The sequence below is a fragment of the Anoplopoma fimbria genome, chromosome 3 (assembly GCF_027596085.1).
Source record: "Anoplopoma fimbria isolate UVic2021 breed Golden Eagle Sablefish chromosome 3, Afim_UVic_2022, whole genome shotgun sequence".
NCBI classification, from domain to species: domain Eukaryota; kingdom Metazoa; phylum Chordata; class Actinopteri; order Perciformes; family Anoplopomatidae; genus Anoplopoma; species Anoplopoma fimbria.
The window spans coordinates 19,295,162-19,313,025 of NC_072451.1; the positions used below are offsets into that span (position 1 = coordinate 19,295,162).

Genomic DNA, 17,864 nt, shown 5'->3' on the forward strand with positions numbered 1-17,864 from the left:
TTTTCCCGTCGGAAGTGGGTCCAAAAACCGAGTGGGAAGCTATTAAAGCATCCGAAAGGACAGCTCGGCGCTCTTTTTTTGTTGTTGAGGTTATTCACTTGGATAGTAGCACCGCTGCATCGGGAGGTCGGTCGGGGTTTACATGCATGTTACTGATCTGTGTCCAAAATGGCTTCTAAATGGGGAATGGGCTGCAAACAGCGAAACCCGGATGTGTAAACACAAAGAGGGGAATTCAGGCAGCCAGCGTGTGACCTTAACATTACTCCGTGGATACGCGCCTGGAATGACTTCATTTTTAGACTGCTATTTATGATAATCATGTGGGTTTTTTGGGGGGGGGAGAAAGCGTAAAATAAGCCCAACAGGAGGAACACGAGTTTTTTTTTTTTTTTTTTTTTTTTTTTATGGAAGATGTTTGCTTTCCACGTTGGTATTTGTCCCGGTTCCAGCTGATAGTAACACTTGCACTTTCTGTGGTCACAGTTGGTATTTCTTATAGTCTACTCTCGGTTCTTATTATTTATACCGGGTTTTAAATTCAGTGTTCAGGTTATGTCTGACTGATTTTACTGTGCAAATGTGTGAGCTTCTTAAAAAAAAAAAAAAAAAAAAAAGTGTGATTGAAGTATTTCAATATTTTAACTGCGAAAGAAAAAGATATTAAGTCAACCATAAACTAAGGTAGGCTTTGAACAGCATGATCATGTGAACACAGAATATGTAAGTAATATATACACAATAGAGTATATATTTGTCCGTGTCGATGTGAAAATGTGTCTGTCAGCCCATAAATTCTTAGTATTTTCTATCTGAATGATCTTTTATGCATAAGTGGCCGTGCTAAAAATAGCTGACCCAATTTGGGGTAACAAGATACAATAAATGCTATTTAAAATATATTCGTCCGCCAGACTGTGTTAAATATAAAATATATCTCACACAGCAAAACCAAAACAGAGACTAATCATGGCTCATAATGAATCGCTAAGCATTTTTTATTATTATTATCACAAAACAGGAAGTGTGTAATAACAATCTTCCCCAATTTCCCAACATGATGTACTTTTAATAGCGTTTTTTTCATAATTGCTAAATAAGTTGTGCCATGACTTTTTCTTCTTCTTTTCTTTTAAAAGATGTGACAAAGGATTGGTCAGCCTGCCCACTCACTACGTCTCCCAGCCAACAGACATCCCTTTTATAAAAAATGTCCCTCAAAAAGTTTGAAATCATTATCCTCTGACTAATAACTGGGTATGCTTCTCTTTTGTAATCTCCCCTCTTAAGAGGATACACACCCATTAGAGCAAATAATAAAAGCTTATTAATCAAATAAAATATATATATAAATAATATAGTACAATATCACTGCACATCATTTCCTTTGTTGAGAATTTAAGAAACGCTCTCTTTTCAAAATGGAAATCCTTTGTGTAAAATAATAAGTCCCATCATAGAAAACCAGCAATGACAGTGTTAAAATGCCATTAAGCCTTGCTCACAGTTTCCCTCTCTCTCTTTCTCTTCTTTGACATCCAGACTAATGGCGTGCTAGTGACACCCAGACAATTCATGCAGCAAATGGCCCAGGAATGAGGTTAGCCATAGGTAATGGCCCTCAAACTAGTGCCACCGAGTGTAACTCAAGACCAAGCATTTCCTCATTAAGCTATCCTATATTGACCCCGTAACTTGATAGAGGTCAAGAGCGAAACCTTGTAAAGATAGGTGTTCTGTTGTCATGACAGTTGGAAGAGAAAGCACATGAGTGCTCATTAAAGGTCCAGTGGACACAACCACGGCGTGACATTCCTAAAAGATTGAGAGCACAGAGGGGAGGAAATGATGCAGTGGTGCATAAAAACATGAACGTATGAGCTAATAATGTTGTAAAAGGCTATTAAATACGACGTTAAATTAATGTTGTGTGCATGATATCATAAAAGCTTGATGGGAAAACTGAATTTCCGGCTGATGAATCCTGAATGGATGACTTTCCTCTTATACGTTATTCAGAATCAGTGTTTCTGTTCTTTCCCAAAATCCACAGATTTTTCATGTGTTTGTGTCACTGCTGTTGAAAATCCCCAATGTGATCACTGTGAAAACCCTGAGGTGAACGTCACGACTTCACAGTAAAATAGATAAATGACACTAGGTGGTAGCAGAGCTCCCGGGGCATGTGCAGATACTGCTTCAACCTAAGTGAAATATCTCTCTTTCACTCTTGATTTTTTACACTGTGTATGTAGGGACTACACACCTGTTTCTATTGTTTACTGCTGACTGTCAGACATTCACTTGTATGATGGCTAAGTGACTGCTTTTTACTTTCTTTGTAAGTTTTATTTCCAGAGTTTTTCATTAAAAAAACAAACCATTCAACCCATCAATTAATCTGTGTTCAGAGGTATCGAGAGTTTCTCATGTAACTTCCTAATGGATCCATTAGTATGAAGGAAAGGTTTCGTAGTTATGGCGTATAAGAGAGAGCAATTACCTGAATTATAGCCTTCAGCCATTTCTACAATGCAACGTAGTGGTTGAGTTAAGAGTTTCACACTGAGTGAGCATAAAAGGAGAAAAAATTGAAACAAGATTGAAGGTTTTGTAGGATCAGTACTTTATTTCAGCCTTTGAATAACTCTGTACAAAAATACAATAACAAGCAATGTGAAACATATGCTTTATCTTTTGTTATTTCATAGCCCCACACGGTCAGCATGAGATTACTTGACTGTGTGGTGTGTAATTACTCGCTGGATGACCTCATCTCTGCTGGCACATTGCCTGTGATGTTGAGAGGGTTTAGAAATAGTTTGCCACCCTGCGAATAGACTGGATGTTGGGGTTCTCCGCCTGCCACTCCATGTGGGTGCAGTAGTTTCCTCTCTCGACGATGTACATGCGGCCGCGGTAGTTAGGCTCCTCATACAGCACCCAGCTGTTTGGGGTAAAATAAATGAATAACATTAACATAAACTTTAAACGGTAAAATGTTAAATATGCCTGTAAGTCAGGGGATAGAAGGTTAAGTGTTTTATATGTCTGATAGTATTCTATCTGAATTGGCTTATATAGGGTGTAAAATTAATGTTCCATGTTCTCCTCTACATTTTTTAAAGAAACATTAATATATATATGAATATATATATATATTTATAAATATATATATATATTTTAAATATATATATATTAGGAACATTTAATGTCCTACCCGGCACAATGCAGGCAAATTTAATTTTGTTTGTGGTGCTAAAAGAATAAAAGAAATACATAGAATTAAAGAAACAACCATTTCCTAGTTACTCTGGATAATTCACATTGCCAGATTTACAAGGACACTGTTTATGGAGGCTGCTGTTAGGAATTTCTAATGCTGTGATAAACAGCATTAACATTACATTATTCCTCTGTATTGTATGTATGTATGTAAAATCTTCCACAAAAGCAATAAAAACTTCAATTCCCCCAAAAATGAATAACTAAATCTTTTAAAAAAAGAATTTCTGTGAACTGACCCTTTAAAAATGTAGACATATAGTTCAACCAACTTCACAGAAGACCCTTATTGAAGTACAATAAACCAGAATATTCTAGCACATGTTGGTGCTTATGTGCCCGTGGCAGGTTAAATGTAACTAAATGTCCGCCTGCTGCAGAGATACGTACGCTCCATCTCCGTAGACCTTGATGGACTTGACGCAGCTCTTGGTCAGGCCTCGTGCCTGCAGGAACGGACAGTCGTCGCACAGCTCCACACACTGGCCAGAGAACTTGTCTCCCTCGAACAGCTCCATCCTGTAGTGCTCTCCATGCTGCGGAGGATAAAGACAAATCCTCTCACTGAGTAACAGCAAACATGTTGGCCTTCAACTCATTGACAAGGACCAAGGTCTTCTCTTTACAGGTACTGTGCTGTGTGCACTAAGAGTTGTGCGTATCGAAATCTAAAGGTTAAATGGTCATAGAGGGCGATATGTATAGCCCACAGTCTACAAAAGTATGGCTCAAGTGCTTTTAGTGATTTTTCTTTCAGCTGATGGTATCAGTAAGTGATGTGAAAACCTTCAAGCTGTTAGTACGCCTCTGCACTGCAAGACTAATTTGTGCAATATTATAAACTAAAGTTGTTAGAATGATTCTTTGATTTATTTCAAAAAAGTAGATGAGGACAAATACCAGTCTGCCAGGCTTTTTTTTTTTTTTTTATATCTGTCTGTCCCTGGGGTCCCCCTTTCTCTCCAACACTCTTACCATCCTGACTGGCCTGCAGGAGCCCATGTGATCGTTAAGGGCATTCCAGCGCTGGAATTCGGGGTACTCTCCGTGCTCCAGAATGTACTGTTGGCCCTTGAAGTCTGGGTGGTCAAAGCAGATGTAGGCCCCGCTCTCCACGCGGACAGAGTTAACCCTGTTCATGAAGCCGCGGTCCTGGAAGTTGTCGCAATCGCTGCAGATCTCCAGTTTCCTCCCAGTGAAACATTTTCCCTCGTAGAACACGATCTGTATTTTTTTATCACAACAGTGAAGATTCAAATACTGTTCTCCTTACAATTACTCGTGTGGAAAGTGCTGCAGATAGTCATAAAAAGGCTACTCAACACTGTTAAAAAAGACGGACTAGTCAGCTACATTAATGACTTTGTTTGTGATTCACATCATTAGGCTCAACCGTGGCTGCATCACCACTCCCTTGTGTGTTGTGTGTTGTGGTACTCACCTTTCCTGAGTACTGAGACATTTTCCCCTGTTAGCTGTTCCAAACTAGTCACACAATTTAAGAGTGGAAAAATTTGGAAGCCCAGATATATATGCCCTATATAGAGTGTGGTGGTATCGCGAGGCAAAGGCAACAAAAGCACAACAATGGGGGGTTTAGACATTTTGCTACATGGACACTTTCCCTTTACATGTGCCAGTGCTGATATTGGAGTTTGGCTTTAGGTGGGTGGGGAGACAAAACAATAGAGGGGGGAGAGAGGTTTTGCTATGATTGGGCTTTGGGTCGGTGTTGTAGACTAATATTTGGGTGGTGTCCAGACAAGGGGAGGCCAGAGGGGAAAACAAACAGAAAAGGAAAGTTAAAGCAGAGGTGAAAGGACATGTATAACCCAGTGCAAACAAGAAATCTGTCTTCTGTCAAGTTGGTAAAATAACTGGGAAAATGTAGAAATACCTAGGTGTGTTTTCAGTCCATGTCTGAGTTTTGATGGGCAGCACAGATGTCCTACTCCAAAGCAGATTTTTCTCCAGGTTTTCTTTATGGATCACTCTTTGTTGTAGTTTTTCTGATGTTGATCCAGAAGAGATCCCTGGATCTACTCAGACCATGACCCATGAAATTTTCCCTCAGTTGCAACATCAAAGACCACCAGTTTTAAAGCTAGGCAGATGGAGCGTGGATACAAAACAGATAAAAACCTGTTTATAATATAGACTTTAGCACCCCCTGTCTCTCTCACTGTCTATCTACAGGGGCATGGAGTGGACATAAAACACACAATTTGAAATGATTTATCTTTTTAGAGATAAGAAAGTTCAACAAGCTTTGGTGCTCACACTGAAAAGCTGTCAATCAAAGTGTAGTGTAAAATATTTGCCCTCGGTGTATAGATTTAAAAATCAAATGGAATTTGACCTCAGTACAAAATGTATGGAGGTAATATTTTTTCCTGCACCATAGAAAGTATGTTGGTCTTTGTGTGAGAGAGAGAGGGTTCCAGTGGTTCAGTCTCTTTCATTAGTTTGTGCTTGTACAAGTCAATTCAGGCTTTGTTTGGAGTTAATTCATGAGTCTGGAGCCGAGGTTAGTGAAAGATCAATGAGATAAAAGGTATTACACCTCATACAGGTCAGACATAATCCACCTATAGCAAACATACTGTACCTTTCACTAACATCCTCTTGTCCTCTCAAGGTTTAAATCCAGCCAATATAAATCTGAGTCTGTGACAAACGCATACATTATTATCCGTAAAAGCCTCATAAATTATATACACTTGTAGACAAAGGGTGGACAGCTCTTGCATAATAGAGGAATCTGAGGATTGAGAAACTGTAACCCCCGAACACAGTGTTCCCAGGGTGAGCGAGGTACTAAGCATATAGACCTAACAGAGATACGCCACTTAATGGGACGTTACCATGACGGCCCAAAGTATGAACGGGTATAAAAAGAGAGAAGGTGGATGAACACATCTCAGTCACTGGCAGAAACGGAGACAGACAAAACCTGCAAGGTATGAACCCATGAAACAATACTTAATATGTATCTAACCTTCCACTCTTTTTTGAAATATGTTTAGTAACAATCAATATGAAAATCAATATTAGTGTGATATATCTTTGCCATATATTTTCTATCAGATGTCCATATCACTGTGCATGCATATAAATACATTTTTTTTATGATTTAAACTGTATATTTGATATCAAAATCATGAGATAATCACCTCTAAAAGAAGAATTAAGAGTCTCACAGTAAAAACGTGTTCAAAGGGACATGAAATCTGTAGTACTGGAAGTACTGTACATCTGTATGGCATAATCAAATCTGTGCTTTGTCTCTCATAGGCACTAGTGTTGGACAGAGCAATGAAGTTGTTGGTCTTGGCTTTAACTGTGGCCCTGCTGTTTACAGCTGGTGAGTCATGTCACTGATTCTCCACTGAATAAATACAACCTTTGCTGCTGTGCAAAGGGGAAGTCTGCTTTCTCTTTTAGTCTTCACTGTACAGGAAGACAATATCAGCAGAGATCTCCGACAATCAAAGACACACTCTTCATGTTGTACCACATTCTAGGAATCTTATATAAGTAATTATCTGTGTGAGCACAGTATGAGCTTATGTGGCTTCATGCACGCATATAACATTTAAGTAGATTACATCTTGCTTATAAGTTTCTATAGTTCCTTGAGAGATTCCTACAGAAAACCCATTATGATCAGGCCACAGAGACAGAAACACAATGACTGCTTTATTGGGGTTTTTTTGTGTTTTTTTCAGGTGAAGCCCTAAACTGCCACCGATGTGTCTCCAAAAGGGCTGGAGAATCATGTGAGCTCGTAGAAGAGTCCTGTAAACCAGGGAAGGATGCCTGCGCTGCTGCCAGCTTCCTCAGAGCACCACGTGAGTTTCTTTACATGCTCAAGCTATTCTATCATTTAACAAACAATGATTACCACACAAAAATATGAATATTATCTTTGCTGTAAACTATAGTCAAGTAACAGGAGAAAAAACGTGTGCATGAATGGTACCAAAACTAAAGTCGTGAGCACCAATGGTGATTTTAAGTTCGGAAAGATGAATAAAGAGAGAAAATTCCTTGAGACCTCTTGTGGCAAAACAGTACCAGGCAACGTTAACATTCAGTAGGAGGTCAGCTTCATGTCAAAAAACGAAAACTGTTGTGCAGATATTTGTGAATCAGGTCAATATGTCAAATACTGAACATTGGCTCAACTTTTCTTAAATCCTTTTCCTTTTTTTTTTATTTCTTAGATGGCCAATACCAGAAATGCATGGCTCTGTCAGACTGCAATATGCTGCAGATGAACGCTTACATCGATATCAAGTGCTGTACCGAAGACATGTGCAACACCTTCTAAAATCACAATGTATTGGAGTATTTTTGAGTCGCAAAAGCATGTGTGAGTCCAAAACAGAAGTTGCTCTGTTAATCCTTTTCTTTGACAAATAAAAACAGTTTGACAAAGAGCGAGTGCCTGTTCTCATTCTTATCTCTTAAGTTTTCTTTTTGACTGCCACATCAAGCAGTCAATAACAAAGTCTTCATATTAGCTTACTAAATAATTGATAAAGGAGTTAGAGGATTCATGTTCAGGCAAGAGTTTCATTTTCAGCAGGTTGGGTTGTTGTAATGGTTGTTCTCTAGCGTCTGACTTTTGACCTCATTCCTTAATTACTTTGATTATTCATGAACAGAACATACCTCAAAGTTTAAAATAACCTCCTTTGTTATCATTTATTAGGGAAAAGCTCAAATCTGCTAATCTGCTTCATTGGGACCAAGTTTGTGTAGTTTGTGTAGTTTGATCAGATTTGATTAACAGTGAGTGAACAACCCACCAGCTGTGGCCAGATCCAGATTTTAATAATTCTAGCCCACTTTCAACCAGTGAGAGGAGCAGAGACAAAAAAAGGGAGAAACTGAGAAATCTCTAATGTGAAATAACATCAGTACACACAACAGGGAAACCCACTGAAAGAAAGCACTTTTAAAATGCGCTTGTTTGTCTTTAATGTGCCATCAATATTCAAATTTGATGTCTGATCATCTATTACTGTATTGAACCCTCTCAACCTCTCAGGTCATATCTTAGTGGTATTCTTATTGTTCAAAAGACAACATGGAAAAGCAGCATTTAGTTCATTTTTAACAGAGGTGGAACAAAGTTTCAATGAATACAAGATTTTAATGTTTCTCTGTAGCTTCTTTGTACCAACTCTCATGAACTGAGCTCATTATCCCTCCTGTGTTATCCTCAGTGTATTATCCTTATCCTTATACAGTTGTGCATCTTCTGTATTTATAAGTCTTTTTTTATTCTTTCTGTTCAGCAATTTGAATGATATTTTAAAGGTAACAAAATAAACTTGCTCAGCCTCCAAGGTGACAAAAATTGGCAATAATAATAATAATCCACACTCAACCCTGCTTTACATAACCACTTTTTGCTTTAATGATTACAATCAAAAACATTTGTACAACATTTTCAACATTAGAAAATGGATGCAGATTTTTTTGGGGGGCTGACAGTAACCGCTATGAAAACAAACTGAGGGACAGATAAGTGGGTACTGCGTGGAGTTTAAGTAGAAAAAGAGCTGAATATATTGGAGGGACCAAACAGCTGGTGATGTATCAGAAGAAACGTCTGTGATTACTTATCCATTTTTCAGAGCGTATACATGGCAGACATTACATTTCTCTATCTCTTGTTATCTCAACAGAGAAGGACTCGTTGCCTATATGGAAGCTGCATAATGAGAAGCTAAGATGCATAAAGCCATTACTATCTCTGGCCTTAGTTACAGTAGTCGTTATAACCGAGCACAGGAAAACATTTTTTCTGATACACCCAAGTTCTGTGTTTGCATCGGAGCCAAGCACAGATAGATGGATGGAGGAGGGGTGGATTGTGGGAAATAGAAGACTGGGGAACCGCCACACATCCTTTTTTTTTTTTTCTTTTTTTTTATCAAACACACACAAAGAAAAAATGAGGATGACAAAAGGGGAAATAGGAAATACTGAGAAATAACAGTGGAATCAGAGCCATAAATAGACAGTATTGGATATTTAGGACCCTGGAGGGGTGGAGTCAGCTGAGGTGGAGGAGATCTGGCAGCTAGCCTTCAAGTAACGGGATATCCCAGTGCAGTGTCCTGTGTGTTGATTGGGCGGCTCTACATCATGGAGCAGGAGGTTTTTCCTGGCTGCACGCCACCGTCCATCTTCTCTGCCTCCAGGATCATCCTCCGGAAAACTTCCACGGCTGTCTGAAAAGGAGCACACACACACACACACACACACACACACACACACACACACACACACACACACACACAAACACATAAACATACACACACAGGGCACTGTCACATGTCTCACTTAACCCACTTTGAATTTTCTAGTAGCATATGCGTCATCCAGTGGAGCCTCGTTGACTTTAGGCACAACAAAGATGGCGTTGTTTTTATGACCATTTAAAGACAGTCCAGCACTGTGGTTTGCTAACTTGATTTGAAGCAGATAAACAGACTTCCTGATTATGAAACTTAGCTATGCTGGAAAAAATGGAAAGAGAGGGAATCAAGAATTGATTTTTGTTGCAAGTTTGTTGTTTACTTTTAGCCTCTCCCTGGATGAATATGAGGGAAATGCAACATGCTGTATCTTGGAGGCTGTGGTGGATAAACTTTTGAACCATTGTAAAAATGTGCATGAATTTATGTTTTTGGCCGCTTGGGGGCAGTGCAACGTGTTTTTTTACACATCCATAAGACACAGAGCAGCATTAGCATTCATTTGGAGTCTCTTTTATCGTTGGTTACATGTTTTTTTTTATTTTATTTTTTTGTTGTTGCCGAAAACAACGTTCATTAGCCATTATTTCAAAAACGATCAGCTGAAAGACACCGACACACTCTGTAGAGCTGAGGGGAACAAGTCGGGTAATAGTTCTCTATTGACATTACACAAAGTTTGTTCTATTTGCCACACCTGTGGTTTGTTTTAACAAAACGGGTTCCAGAGTTACTCTTGAAATGACTGCAACCGCCAGCAACACTCAGATACAAACCAGAAGAGCAGCTTCATCAATTTACGGCACCCCGAAGCAAAACCATTTTCTTTAATGTATGTGCGGGTACATTACAAGTATCCAGTGCGGGAAAGGTCGAACACTGCCAGTAACAATGAAAACTTTATAGGGTTGCAGTTACAGATTGCAAAGTGATTGAATTAGTAATGCTGAAAAATGCTGCTCATTATTTGTATCAAAGGAGGCCCTGATTTGTTAACGTGATTTATTACATCTCTTCCATTAACTTGGTGGAAAAAGATAGATTTAAACAAAAATGGTATAGAATGTATGCAGCACAAACTAAGATATCTTGACCTTTAGTCCCTAGTATATGTCAAGCTCCAAAATGGCTGGATACTTCTCATAATTCAACTTGATAGAATCTCTTTGTTAGACCCTTCCTGCCTGGTAAACAGCCACGTCTTTCAAACTACATGCCCTCAAAAGTTTTCTGTTACAAATATTATTGTTCTTCAAGCAGAAGCCCAGATACACTTGATCACATTCAGGAACCTTTACAATTTAATCATCACATTTACGCCAACTACCATTTATAGAATTACAGAATAAATATATAAGATAAAAATGTTATTTTTTAAGGGGTATCTTTTAAACCGACGATAAATAAACCTTGATAACATCCAAATCAAACATGAAGAAAAGTACTTGCGGCTGAATATGATCTCTTACCTGGTTCTCTTTAGCTGAGGACTCCATGAAGGCAGCGTTCCAGGATTCGGCTAATGCTTTTCCTTCTTCACAACTGATTACCCTGAAGAAAAAAAGAAAACGCATGATTAAACATAAAATATTTCAGGGTAAGGCTGCAGAGTTCAACCCACAGACTTTAATTCTGCTTCCACTGAGAAAGGTCTATTTGCAGGGCTACACAAACAAGTTTAACTATTCTTGCCTGTTACAAATGGCTTCCCCCTTCTTTTGGATCATCTATGAACCAAATATTATCTGCTTTGTATTTCTGTTTGTGTGTCAGATGTCAGGAAAGTTGGGTTTTGCATTTATGCCAAATGATGACTGTGTGTACCTCCTGTCTATGGTGGACCTAATGTACAATTAAGGTGTGTGTTAGGACATACCGCTCCATATGTAGGTCGTTCTTGTTTCCAACAAGCATAATTGGAACTCTGCATTAGAGGGAAAAGGAAACAGCACATTGTCATTTATGCATGATAAAATGTATTGGCCAGCAAAACAAGAAGAAGCAGCTGTACTTACTGAACTTTTCCCACCATGTCCAATAGTTTTTCATGGATAACTTGTACAACTTCAAAGCTGGAACAAACAAGGGTAAAGTTTCTCCTTCAGCATTTCAACGCAGTTTCAACTCATTATACAGATTTTTTATAGCGATTTGTTTGCTTTTGAAAAGGGGAAGAAAAAGTATACCTTTTATTGGATGTAACGGAGTAGACCAGAATGTAACCGTTGATATCTATGGAGTAGGTCTGTGGGAAGATAGAGTACTCGTCCTATGGAGCAAGAAATTGTGAAGAAGTTAGTATCCAAAGGTTTTGAAAAGAAGAAATTAAAAGTACTTCTGACTAATTAAAGGGGAATACCACCTAAATTTAGAATCCCAATAGGCCTTTCTGTAAACTAGGAAAGGTCAAAGAAGAATTGTGAACATGAGCTACTCTCTCAAAGGTCGTGTCTAGATGTCACCACACAATCTGCGAAACTCTCAAAAGATAGTTAAGGTCAGGCATTGACATCTTTATTACAAAGAGTATTTGTTATTTGCGGGTAAACATCCAGACACGACCCTCTCAAAACCAGAAGCCAGAAAAATAAATCTCAAACTGTCATCAAGCATAAAGTCTGGAGCTGCTACATAGACAACAAATGGGAGACTGGTTTTGTGGAATGTTTGTTTACCTTCTTATTACCCCAAATTAGATTTATTCTAGTATAGTGTTGTGAAACAGAAAATGTACCCATATACTAGGAACATTCCCCCGGGTGCTCTAAGTGTCATCTAAAACATCTGTAACATCTCTAGCAGTTCTACACTATATACTTGATGACATAAAAAATCTGAGTTTAAGCATGTTTACTTATATTTTTGGACTGTCTTCTACACTAGGAATAAAATGTATGAGTTTTGAAAATGGGCGTAGATGCTCCTTAATGAAGTTCACCCCAAACCAGCACATCTCACAATCATAACACATATTCAAATAAAAATCTATCAGCATACCTGTCCTGCTGTGTCTACCAGCTGAAGATGGTACTCTTGTCCATTTATTGTGATCATTTTAGTAAAAGCTACGGTTAAAAGAAAAGACACATTAGATATGAATCAGGAATCAAACATTTTATTGAATGAAGAGCAAAGATTTCCTTTTTAGAATAAGACTTGAAAAATATGGAAGATAAAAAAAACATCTCTATACAGTACTATACTGCATCTTCATTACTATACGTTTTCAGCGTGCAGATCTCCTTACGGATCCATTTTGGTACCACTGAGTTCATCCGGCACAAGAATGTCAATATCTGCCTGGAGATGGGTCCCATTATCTACAGGACTTGAGGGATTGCAGTGCCTGCAGCATCTCGCTGACATTCCACTTTATGTTAACCACCCAGAGATTATTTATAGATACGGACCACACACTCGAGAAAACGCAGGGCGGTATGTGAGGAAACATGTCGGAGAAAAAGAAAAACAGCCTAAAGGTAAAAGTTTAGACTCAAATCTCTGGAGTGTCTGGCAATATGTGTGTTTAGGATGGTTGATGGATTGTAGTGTGTTCTCTCATTTGGCAAACATGTACAGTTAAAGCACATTCAAGCAAAGTTCACTCTCTAAGTCAGTGATTTTCAAGCTTTTTCCACTTAAATCAACAAGGTTTAACTTTGACCAAACACTACACCAGCTGACTTCTCCAAAGTTCCTCAAAAGAAAGATTTCTCTGTCTGGTTGAAAGTGTGGAAACTGGTGAAATCAGCTGGTGTAGTGTTTGGACACATTGGTTCAGAGGAAACATCACGCCCTGCTGGGTAACAATTCTGCGTTATCATTCTTCTTCTTTCAGTGACATCATGTTATTGAGTTATCAGGATGCTGAACAGGATGCTGAACACTGATGATGGAGGATTATTTTAAAGATGTTTACTTTCCCATCCATCAATCATCAAGTTCAACATGATGAATGTAGGTTTAAACGGGTAAAATGTAGGCTTTATAAATTACACAACATTAATATTGTGTTACTGTATTAGAGCTTACAAAATCAGCTACTATTTCGCTAATTGTTTAAGTCATTTATTTAACTAAATTGCCAAAGATCGTTGTAAATTCTAAATTCTAAAAAAAGAGTTTTTGACTTTCGGTCAGTGCTAATTTCTGACATTTTGTGAACCAAACAATTGATCGATTATTGTTGCAGCACTGTAGTTTATGTTGCATGAAAAACTCCTATTGTGATATACAACCACCTGTTATCATGGGACCGCAATTCCATACTTAGGTCACGTGATAACAACTGAACCATCTCCATGGCAACTGAGGAAATTCATCCACTGAGGAAGGCCACAAGACGTAGCTGAACAGGATAATTGGACTTTGTGATGACATTTTAGTATTTAACAATTGTAATATTGATTCTATCCATAATGAGCTTTGACCAACAGCCTGATAACCAAAAATGACTTTACATATAATTAACTGTTGAATCACATCAGGAAAAGTGTCTCACATATTTGCATAAAAAAGAAAGGTACATTCAAGTGTCAACAAATTTGTCAGGGATTCCCGCAGTGTTTAACAGCAGAGGTGGTCCAACCTTGCCTGAGGACCAACTCTGCTAACGTTATAAAACATGACATTCACTTCTATGAAATACAACATGAGGGTCAAAAAATAGCAAAGGGACAATAAAATGCAGTCAAAGTTATTGTATTCAAATATTGCTATTGTTCAGACATTCAATCAACGAACCAAACTGATGTCAGATTTCCTATTTGTGTATCGAGCCAAAATAACCACTTACTGTTTTCTATTGTTGGGTCATAGGAGTCCACGAACTGGCCCTCCACAAACTGAATTGTCAAGGAGGACTTTCCTGCAAAACACAAAAGAATAGGGGCCCTTTAAATGTTAGAACATCATCCGAAATGTGGAAATCAATAGTTAAAATCTTCAAAATATTGCTTTTGCAGTCCCTCACAACCATCGTTCATCAATCCAGGACTGTGGCTCAAGTCTATATTCAGCTTAAAGATGACAAAGGGATTTATGACTGAAAAGCATGTAAAAAAAAACTAAAATCATCATTAGAACATGAGTAAACCTTAAAATGACCTACTAAAGCCTACAGAATAATCAACACAAACATATATATTAATACCACGTGAGATGTTTTATAGGTTAGGTCTGCAGCCATAAACACAACACACAAGTCTCTATGGGAATATGACAGGGTTTAAAGCGTCAGTGCTTGTGTGCTGGCTGGGCCTAAAGTCGTCCTATCTGCGTGTGCCATCTTGCCATCATGCACATCCTTTTCGCCGCATCCAAAGTGCGCTCCTTTGGTTTCAGATAATATAAAAAAAATGATCCGCACAGCAATGCGTCAAATCCTGGTGATCCATCAGGCCTCCACAAAGCATGGCCCTCACTATAACCAGGGTTAGAGTCACTGATGGAAACATATCAATAAGGACAGACTGAGTAAATAAAAAAAAAAAATAAAATAAATGTGTGTTAAATATAAGGGAGGCCCGCAAGGCCGAGTCTCACCTGGTGGCGCTCCATCGTGCGCTGTGAGATGATGCACGGATAGATCCATCCCATAATTTAAGTCTAATAGGCTATGTATGGGGGAGGCGTAAAGGGCTCTCGTGATGGACTTAAAGAATTCACACACAAAAGGCCGCTGACATTTATCCTCAGCGTCTGATCCGAGGCCGTTAAAGGTGCCCTATCTCCCCTCCTCCTCCACCCTCCTCCCCTGTGCATCGTCCGGTCGGGGACTCACCTACGGATCTGTACCCGAGGATGGCGATCTTTCTTGATTTCGGCTGCGGCATATCTGGTCCTGGTTATCGCATCTAGTCCTCGGGGTGTACCGCAACCTCCAACCGGAATGGCATCCAAAATTTCAAGAGGCTGGAGAGACTTGACATACAGCCAGATGACAGCAGGAATCCCTCTTCTTTGCTTTCTTTTATCTTTATTTTTATATATATATATATATATATATATATAATGATGATCTTTGCCGTCCACGCCTTTGAAAAGAACGTTATTTCAGGTCATGTAAAAAAAAACAAGCATGGAGTATCTATAGGTCTTCAATAACTGCGTCACTCCCCTTTGCAATGTAATGAATTAGTAATTACTGCCGCGTCCTGATTGGCTACACGCGGAGTGAAGGAGGGCACTGATGCCTGTTGTAAAACTCTCATTGGATGAGATAGCCGTTCGTCAAACAGTCCTGCCCGCTTCCTGGAATATGATTGGCTGCTGGACGCGTTGTGGCGTTCCGGGTGGTCGGATGCGCTGTCATTCATATCTTTAGGGGCAGGGAGCAGAAGTACTACTGACTTGACTGCTCCAACTATGACGCCAGTATTTGTATCTTTTTTTTTTTTTTTTTTTTTTTTTTTACACATTGTAGTAATTCTCTAATGACCATTAGAAAGAAGCAAAATAAGTCAGTACAAAAATATAATTCATCGTACAGTTCCAATAGTGGTTATGTAGTAGTCCTATTACCCAGAAGGAGCCTGAAATAAGATCATTATAAAGTATTTATTCTGTAACAATGACACATCATAATTTCCCATAGAAATATTGTATTCAGTGGTGGAAAGTAACTGAATACAATTAATACAATATTGTACTAAAGTACAGTTTTGAGGTACTTAAAGTGAGTATTCTCAGTATCTGCTACTTTATACTTACTTTGAGGAAAATGATGTCATCCACATTTTATACGATGTGTTTGTATATCTTTTCAGAGTATTTTATCTTTCCATTATGACGTCAGTATTTGTATCTTTTTTTTTCTTTCTTTTTTCTTTTTTTTACACGGACACACTATAGTTATTCTCTAATGCAGTGGTTCTCAAATGGGGGTACGTGTACCCCTGGGGGTACGTGAAGGCACTCCAGGGGGTACGTGAGATTTAAAAAATATATATTTAAAATTAGCATCCATTCAAAAATCCTTTAAAAATAGTTATTTAATAAATATTCAATCAAATATAAGTGTAAGTTCATAAACTGAATTCAATGCAACAATGCAATCTTCAGTGTTGACAGTTTAATAAATCAGACACTGATGGCAGAGCGCTGTGTATTACATCTTTTTTTCAACCAAAAATGCTTTGCGCTGGTTAGGGGGTACTTGGCTGAAAAAATATTTCACAGGGGGTACATCACTGAAAAAAGGTTGAGAACCACTGCTCTAATGACCCTTAGAAAGATACAAAACAAGTCACTACAAAAATATAATTCATCATAAAGCTCCCATAGTGGTTACATAGTAGTCCTATTACTCAGAAGGACCCTGAAATAAGATCACTATATAGTCATTATATTCAGAACCAACGACAGATCATAATTTCCCATAGACATATAATATTCAGTGTTGGAAAGTAACTCAGTACAATTAATACAATACTGTACCAAAGTACAGTTTTGAGGTACTTTACGTGAGTATTTTCAGTTTCTGCTACTTTATACTTACGCTCCACTACAGTTCAGATGCTCCACTACATGTATTTGATGACTTTAGTTACCCAGCAGTCCTGTCTGTTTTGTCATCCCCAGGATGTGGCATCTATCTTGAACCTGTTGAAGGAACACAATCACACTGCAGGGCTTCAGTCCCATTTCTCCAACAGACTTATTGCAGGTTAATGATACCTCACATCGACTCTCAGCTCATCAACAACTTCACCAGCAGTACTTCTGAAACCCCTATCTTTTCTTTTATGTTCATTTCAGATCTTAAAAGTGGAATTGTTTGTACTTTGTTGTCTAGTCCAGTCTTTCCGGACAACAAAAGACACACAGAATCAGAAAGTAACAATCTAAAACAGGCAATGTCTAATTTCATAGACAACAATGCAACAATCATTGGAATTTGAGGCTGATAATAAAATCAAAAATTTGACAAAAAATTATATATTTACTGTGAGGAAAACGATGTCATCGATGTCACATTGTTTGTATATCTTTTAAGTGTATTTTATTTTTCCATTATCAATCCAATATCAATATGATTGCCGGTTGTCAGCACATTTTCTAAAATTGTGTCTTATTGTGAAATCGTTTTAAACTGATTTCTAATGACATTAATAAAAGATTGCTGGAACATAAAATGTAACTCACAAGTCATCACAGTGCCGCAGCACTGACCACAAATCCTCCACATACATGACCCCCTTGTTCTGCACCGAGGCCATTCACAGCAGCTTCCTCTCCTGGGCTTTTATTTGCCAGTGTATGATTTCACTCCAATCTGCACAGATAAGTAATAATCAAAATTAA

The 17,864-nt window shown here is 38.3% G+C and overlaps 3 protein-coding genes across 3 annotated transcripts; 1 reads left to right on the top strand and 2 right to left on the bottom strand.

The window, feature by feature from the left end:
• Positions 1-2,653: 2,653 nt before the first annotated feature.
• On the bottom strand, positions 2,654-4,747 carry LOC129089323 (gamma-crystallin N-A-like). The gene is made up of 4 exons (XM_054596734.1): positions 4,727-4,747; positions 4,261-4,509; positions 3,676-3,821; positions 2,654-2,947 (listed from the first exon to the last, which is right to left on the bottom strand). The coding sequence occupies exons 1-4, from the start codon at positions 4,745-4,747 to the stop codon at positions 2,812-2,814; spliced, it is 552 nt and encodes a 183-aa protein (XP_054452709.1). The 3' UTR covers positions 2,654-2,811.
• Positions 4,748-6,169: 1,422 nt separating this feature from the next.
• Positions 6,170-7,728, top strand: ly97.3 (lymphocyte antigen 97, tandem duplicate 3). Its single transcript, XM_054596566.1, has 4 exons — positions 6,170-6,245; positions 6,580-6,649; positions 7,014-7,136; positions 7,512-7,728. The coding sequence occupies exons 1-4, from the start codon at positions 6,195-6,197 to the stop codon at positions 7,616-7,618; spliced, it is 351 nt and encodes a 116-aa protein (XP_054452541.1). The 5' UTR covers positions 6,170-6,194; the 3' UTR covers positions 7,619-7,728.
• Positions 7,729-8,692: 964 nt separating this feature from the next.
• On the bottom strand, positions 8,693-15,655 carry rheb (Ras homolog, mTORC1 binding). The gene is made up of 8 exons (XM_054596181.1): positions 15,343-15,655; positions 14,356-14,427; positions 12,558-12,625; positions 11,747-11,829; positions 11,576-11,632; positions 11,437-11,484; positions 11,030-11,111; positions 8,693-9,533 (listed from the first exon to the last, which is right to left on the bottom strand). Exons 1-8 carry the CDS (start codon positions 15,392-15,394, stop codon positions 9,441-9,443), a joined length of 555 nt encoding a protein of 184 aa, XP_054452156.1. The 5' UTR covers positions 15,395-15,655; the 3' UTR covers positions 8,693-9,440.
• Between the last annotated feature and the right edge of the window lie 2,209 nt (positions 15,656-17,864).

Coding starts and splice junctions, on each gene's coding strand:
- LOC129089323 (XM_054596734.1), bottom strand. CDS start 4,747: ATGTCTCAGTACTCAGGAAAG. Junction 4,510..4,726: donor TGTCTCAGTACTCAGGAAAG/GTGAGTACCACA, acceptor AAAAAAATACAG/ATCGTGTTCTACGAGGGAAA. Junction 2,948..3,675: donor AAGGTCTACGGAGATGGAGC/GTACGTATCTCT, acceptor TACCCCAAACAG/CTGGGTGCTGTATGAGGAGC.
- ly97.3 (XM_054596566.1), top strand. CDS start 6,195: ATGAACACATCTCAGTCACTGGCAGAAACGGAGACAGACAAAACCTGC. Junction 6,650..7,013: donor GGCCCTGCTGTTTACAGCTG/GTGAGTCATGTC, acceptor TGTTTTTTTCAG/GTGAAGCCCTAAACTGCCAC. Junction 7,137..7,511: donor CAGCTTCCTCAGAGCACCAC/GTGAGTTTCTTT, acceptor TTTATTTCTTAG/ATGGCCAATACCAGAAATGC.
- rheb (XM_054596181.1), bottom strand. CDS start 15,394: ATGCCGCAGCCGAAATCAAGAAAGATCGCCATCCTCGGGTACAGATCC. Junction 11,485..11,575: donor GACATGGTGGGAAAAGTTCA/GTAAGTACAGCT, acceptor CCTCTAATGCAG/AGTTCCAATTATGCTTGTTG. Junction 11,112..11,436: donor AACGACCTACATATGGAGCG/GTATGTCCTAAC, acceptor TTTTTTCTTCAG/GGTAATCAGTTGTGAAGAAG.